The 6,761-nt window shown below is 32.8% G+C and overlaps 1 protein-coding gene across 1 annotated transcript; it reads right to left on the bottom strand.

Annotated features, from left to right (window-relative positions):
• Window positions 1-716: 716 nt before the first annotated feature.
• LOC131413481 (olfactory receptor 2W1-like) lies at window positions 717-1,664 on the bottom strand. Its single transcript, XM_058554009.1, has one exon. The coding sequence runs from the start codon at window positions 1,662-1,664 to the stop codon at window positions 717-719; it is 948 nt and encodes a 315-aa protein (XP_058409992.1).
• Window positions 1,665-6,761: the final 5,097 nt, after the last annotated feature.

Below are 6,761 nucleotides of genomic sequence, written 5' to 3'. Positions count from 1 at the left end.
AAAGAGTTAATAAATGTATAATTACTTACTACCAAACTACAAGAAAGATTAACGTACTTGCTGTATGAACATAAAAGTTTGCAACCAAGGATGATTCATTAACCTTGTAATCATATCAAACTCTGTATCTAATTTATTCCCACGTTTTATTTTGGTAGCATAATTTTGAGAAAGTCCTGACACATGCAAAAATAGCTACAAATAGAAATATATTTTAGTCAGTTTACTTGATGTAAGAGGATTTTTTTTTTAAGTAGCTAGAGATGGCAGGAGCATTTGAGATCTGCACAAAAATGATTTAATCTTAACAGGAACAGATTGGTAAGTCATAGTAAAAATTTATAGTTAGCACATTGAATTTATGGATTTTTGTTACAGTATCATGACAATTTAAAGATATTTAATGAATCATAATTTAAATCCCACTTTTGTAGAATGCTTCCCTTCTGTCCCCTTAACACAGCTCTTGGACTCCACGGAACCTGCTTTGTTGCTACAGCTGTTGATGACTTGTCAAACATGACACCTAGTGATTTTGAAAGACATTTTTTGTTCAGTATCAACCCTTGGCAATTTGGAACATTGACTCTAAAATATAAGCAAAATTTTTAGATATTATTTTCTTTCAGGTGATGACTACTACAAAAGTAAGTTGACTATGATTTAAAGGTTACACAAGGCCAATTTCTTTATTGGAAACTTCTTGTAAAAAGATATTAATGTCCTTTTGTTTCTCCAGAACCTTTTTCTCCTCCAATCAGCCTCTTCATAGCCCCCTTGAACTCCTTATTCCTTAGTGTATAGATCATTGGGTTCAAACTGGGAGTAACAATGGAATAAAAGATGCTGAGAAGTTTACCCTCATCCTGAGAAGGACTGTTTCCTGGTTGTATGTACATGTAGATAACAGTCCCATAGAAGATGGATACCACAATGAGATGGGAGGAACAGGTCCCAAATGCCTTTTGTCTCCCTGCTGCAGACTTGATTTTGAGTACAGCTACAGCAATGAAGCCATAGGACACCAGAATGAGAAGAAGTGGTGTGAGGAAAATAAAAAAACACAATGCAAATAAGGTTTCTTCCATGACTGTGGTGTCCACACATGCAATCTTGACCATTGCAGATATTTCACAAAAATAGTGATCCAGGTGGTGGTTCCCACATCGAGGAAGACTCATGGCATAGGGAGAAAGTATCATGCAATTAATAATTCCAATTACCCAGGTCTTGGCCACCAGGCATCGACAGAGTTGGGGATTCATTATGGTCATATAGTGCAGAGGCTTGCAGACAGCATTAAATCGGTCATAAGACATCACAGCCAGAAGCATACATTCAACTGTGCATAGTGTCACATCAGTGAAAAGTTGAAAGGCACAGCCACCAAAAGTGATTTTTTTGTCTTTACCCCAGATATTGACCAGCATTTGTGGGACTATGTTTGTGGTATAACAGAGATCCAAGGTGGCTAAATTTCTAAGGAAGAAGTACATGGGAGTTTGGAGACGTTCATCCAGCAATGGCAGCAGGATGATGGCTATATTTCCCATCAAGGCAATCGTGTAGAAGAAAAAGACAACCCCAGAGATGATCATCTCCAACTGAGGTTGCCTAGGGAATCCAAGGAGTATAAATCCACCAAAGTAGCTATCATTGATCATTTTCCTATTTTCTTAGTATCACCTGTGAAATGAAAAGTAAAAACCAACATATCGGAAGCCACAGTGAATATGTTTATAAACAATATTACTGGTATATATAACTAGGAAAAACATATCACGGAATGAAAGAAAACCTAAGTAGTTTATATCTCATTATTATTCTAATGTTTTCCTGTTTATCCAAGTAGGTCTAAAATTTATCCCCAGGGCAATTAGCCTATAGGGTCCATACTCTCAACTACTTTGTCTCCTTCTATAACAAGGCAAAAAACTGCAAATCTCATAGGAAAATCTTTAGAAAAATGGCTGAATAAAACCAGATGGACTTCCCTTGATTAATTGGGATGCTGGGAAGGAGGTTGGATATCTGTAACAAATTATTGCCTACTTCATCAAAGGGTTCATAGAAAAGGCAAGTTTCATATCTCTAATGCCCTTTTAAAAAAAAATATTTAAACTCCATAGGTTCAATCTTGCTATCCACATTTACTATGCTATCTAAATTATCTGACTTTATATTTTAAAATTCAAAGTTTTTCCTTTCACCTGAAAACTTGTATTTCCAAATGTTATTTGCTTCCCCCACCCCAGAACCAGCATTCTCCCTCTTTCATTGATGCTATTTTTCATATGCACTTTTGATTCCATCTTCTATCACCTCCTATGTACTAATTCTTTAAAAATGTATCCATTTCTTATTTTTACACTCAATCTCGTTTCATTTGTGTCCTTTGCGGCACCCTACAAAAATTTTCCTTCTAGTACTCGTGCCTTCAAAATGTTAAACCTCTTCTGGAGGGGGAATTGTGTTATTTTTGTGTTTATATTTCTAGTGACTGTCCTCAGGATTAGTACAGAGAAAGCATCCATAAATATTTGGTATTTGTTAAAAGAAGTTTTGATGATCACACCAGGCTCTTTCCCATTGTATTTAAAAAAAGTAGTGTGTTTTTTAAAACTCAACTCAAATACTCAACTAAAAATGGTCTCTCAAACACACAAATGAATTCCTTGTTTCTAAACCAGTTGTCTCTTTCAGATTATTTTACCACTTGAATTCTCTATGGCAGGTTAATATCTCCTGTATGGGAGCTGCCTTCTGTCTTAATAAATAATTCTTTTCAGTTGGTTTTTCACTAGCATTTCTCACACTACAACTTTGTTTCCTTTCCTCCTTTCACCCTGCATCCATCTCCAAAGTTCCCTAATTGCATATCTGATCTCCTTTTTCCCATATTTCCTCTACCTTTATGACCTTAGTTACTAACTTTGCACACATAACTAACTATTCTATTTTTTCTGGCCCAGTCATCTTTTGCATCTTCAGATTTACAATTTTAGCTAATTCCTGGGCATTTCTGCCCAGGACTGAATTTTACAACAGTAATTGCCCATATCACACATATACAAAATTGAATTCATTATATTTCACTGCTTACAACAAATGTTAACTCTTTCACAGACTTATAAACCTTTTATTTATGTAGATGCCTCACAAAGTACCTCCTAGGTTCTTAACAAATGTTTGTTGAAATGAATTTCCAAATTTTGGGGTTGGCAATTAAAAACACAAATACTCATTTTCATTTGAGCATACATTTCATTAGACATCAATTTAGGACTTAATGTCCATCTCAAACTTTGAAGGAAAGAAAATTGGTATAAAAGCCAGAGGCTTTTATGCAAATTTTGTTAGATTTGAGAATCTTGTAAAATATTTTAAAGACAACATAATTTCTTTCCTTACTTAACGTAATTAAGCTTAGTGAGCTAAAAAGCTAATGTTTCTAAAGTAGGAACTGTTTCTTTCCCTCTTTACCTAAGTAAGACTGAGAATGTAATTCTTCATTACTTACACTATTCTTCCTACTTGCCATTGGGATCCTACATGATTGTAGCAGGAGCAGTCACTGCCTGTCATCTCTCTCAGTTCTACCCAACCAAGAAGAATCCTCCCATTTATATGATTCAGAGGAGAAACATCTCCAATGTGAAAGATAACAAATGGTTTTCCCTAAACAGCAATGACGAAATATGTTGAGTGTGAAAAGATCTTAGGGACACTGGGTAATCTCATTAGAAATTAATATGCATTGTAAAATTACTCAAGGGATAAGAATATTTAAAAAAAATCTCCCAGAAAATGTGTTACAAATTTCTATAGTTGCCCAACTCCTTCTCAACTTTGTGTGGAAATTAAAATCATCATAATTGTTGTAAATAATATTAATGTAAGATCAAACGAATAATTACAACAATGTTTTATGTCAAAATACATTTCTACATATAGTTTCATCAATAAAATACTTTTACTGATGATGTTATTATTCTATGTTATATAGAAGAACATTGTGTGTCTAGAAGTTATAGATTATCACAAGTAACACAGGTAATGAGCAATACAGATGAGACACACAAACCTGCATATAATAGTGGTTACAAGTTTTATTTTCTCTATCACATCTACTTCTGTATAACCTAAACTTTCAAATATATTTCAATAACAATGAAATTCCTGATTTCTGCAAAGAAGGGCATCTTTAGCAATGGATACATCCCATGGTAGTATGCCAGAGTCACTACCACAGACAGAAAAGATAAGAGAATTGTGATGGTAATTATTTGATAGAATTATGCCTGAAAACCATAATTTACTACTTAAACTTCTTCCTATTACTTCCATTGAAAGCACACTGCTCAATTATATACTTCCTGGAAATTGCCATTTTATGGGTATGTGTTCCCCCAAAAAACTTTCAGCAACTTTTGTTGTTGAATAGCTTTAGTAATGAGATCAGAAAATGTGTCTTGTCAGTGATTCTAGAGATTATTTATAATGATAGTGTAAAATGCTAGTATTAGTATAGTGAAAAATAGTTACTTCCTCCTCTCCTATGACAAATTGCCTTAAAACAACATGGAGAATAATAAAGCAGAAATATAAATTTCCTTTGAAAAGCTGACCTCCGAAATATAGATCCTAAAATAGAAAAATATTTTGAAATTAGTGAAGGTCAGACAGTGTGGAACAATGCATAAAAAGGATGCCCACTGCTGCAAACAGCTGAACTAGGACACATTGCCTCTTCGAATACGGCCTGGGATAAGCTGGCCCTCACAGAGACAACAGGAACAGGAGGCGAAGCACACCAATTGGAGAGTTCCCACACCTTATTTAACTTCCAGAAGAATTAACAAGAAACCACAGAGATAAACCATATTTGAAGGATATATTCTACTGTGAGATCACTTGAGAGAAGCAAGATTGCACTGTGAATAGACCAAGGGTAGAAAATCTTAGGTGACAGTGTAAATTATAAGCTAAAAAACTTGTACACACAGCCTTGGGTCTGAAGACACATTTTTATGGCATAAAACATGGCCTTTGTTCCTCCACAATACAAATATTCTGAAATAGTTGGTCCAGGAAAAAAATAACTTAAGTATAGTGATAAAAAAATGAGTTCCAAATCTACAAAATAAAATAATAATAATGATAATAATAATAATTAATGGACATGAAAGGATCAGGAAAGAAACCCATAGTAAATAAGGGACACTCACCTCACTCTTTAAAATGTTACTATGCAGGAGACGAGGATTGAGGATCACATTTCATTGAAAAAGAAAAACATAAGGAAATATCTAACTCTATAAAGCCAAGACACAGGGCAGAAATATAAGAACTAATAAAATATATGATGACGGAATGAGATGAACAATAATGTAGTACATCCCAGGAGGAAAAATGGAAGAAAAAATACAACAGAAATAAAATAAAAATTTAAAACACAGAGAATAGACATGGCTGAAAAAACCTTAAAGTAAAAGGAAGACAAGATTAAGAAGTTGAATAAAATAAAAATGAAATGAATAAAGGTTTAAAAAGTTAGTAAGAAAATCATAATTATTCAAGTTTGTCAAGGATATTAAACATATATATACTTGGAGTTTATGTGTAAATATAACAAAAAGCATAAATGAAAGAAGACATGTCTGGAAATTAAAAAAGGTCACCATTTTGAAATTACTTGACTTCAGTGAACCATTATTAATCAGGTAAAATTATTAACCATCTATGAAAGTAATCCTGTGATGGGTAGCAAGGAAAATGTATCATGACAAAGTTGAGTTTATTTCAGAAAAGCAAAGGAAGGCTTAATAATTGAAATCAAGTAATAAGATTCACAACATTAATTGAATAAAATCAGAAAAAATATTCATATGATCACATCTGTGGAGGAATAAAATATATGATAAAATTTAGCACCTTATGAAAAAAATCCATTTTTTAATAGAAAAACTCTTTAACATAAATCTGTAGCAAATCATTAAACTCAAAGATGAAATAGTGAATTCTTTCCTCCTAAGTCAGTGAATGGGAAAAGGATGATTGCTATCACTTCTAATCAGTATTCTATTGGAGAACCTGGTCAATGCAACAAGAAAAGAAAATTAAACTAAAAAGAAAGTGTTAGAAAGGAGGAAATAATTTGTCATTACTTGCAGATGGCATGGTAAAATATGTGTAAAAAAATCTAAAAGTATCTATAGATAAATTATTAGAATTAACAAATTAGCAAAGTCATTTGGTACCAGATCAATATACAAAAAACGTATTTTTATACACTAGTAACAACCAATTAAAAATAAAAATTTGAAAAAATTACTATTCACAATAGCATCATAAACATTAAGTTTCTAGGAATAAATCTTTAAAAAAGGTATGTAGAGATTCTACAGAGAAACTACAAACACTAATGAGACAAATGGAGGGACATATCATGTTCATGGATTGGAAGACACAATATTGAAAAGATGGTAATAACAATCTTAAATTCTTATAGATTATAGAAAAAATAGGGAACTCCACTCATTTTATGATTCCAACATAACTTAGATACTAAAATCTGAAAAGCACATTTTGTGAATGAATAATTACAGGCCAATGTCATTCATGAGCTTAGGTGAAAAATTCTCAAAAAATTAATAAAATAAATCTGGCAATGTACAAACTAAGATAATAATTCTGGGTCCAGTCAGGCCTATACCATGAAGGTAAAGTTTAAGTAACCTTAGAAACCATCAATAAATGTA

Source organism: Diceros bicornis, chromosome 14 (assembly GCF_020826845.1).
Source record: "Diceros bicornis minor isolate mBicDic1 chromosome 14, mDicBic1.mat.cur, whole genome shotgun sequence".
NCBI lineage: Eukaryota > Metazoa > Chordata > Mammalia > Perissodactyla > Rhinocerotidae > Diceros > Diceros bicornis.
The sequence above is the reverse complement of the archived record's forward strand: the minus strand, read 5'-3'. Positions and strand labels throughout refer to the sequence as shown.

Excerpts from the sequence above, each read along its gene's own strand:
- LOC131413481 (XM_058554009.1), bottom strand. The coding sequence starts at position 1,664 with ATGATCAATGATAGCTACTTTGGTGGATTTATACTCCTTGGATTCCCT.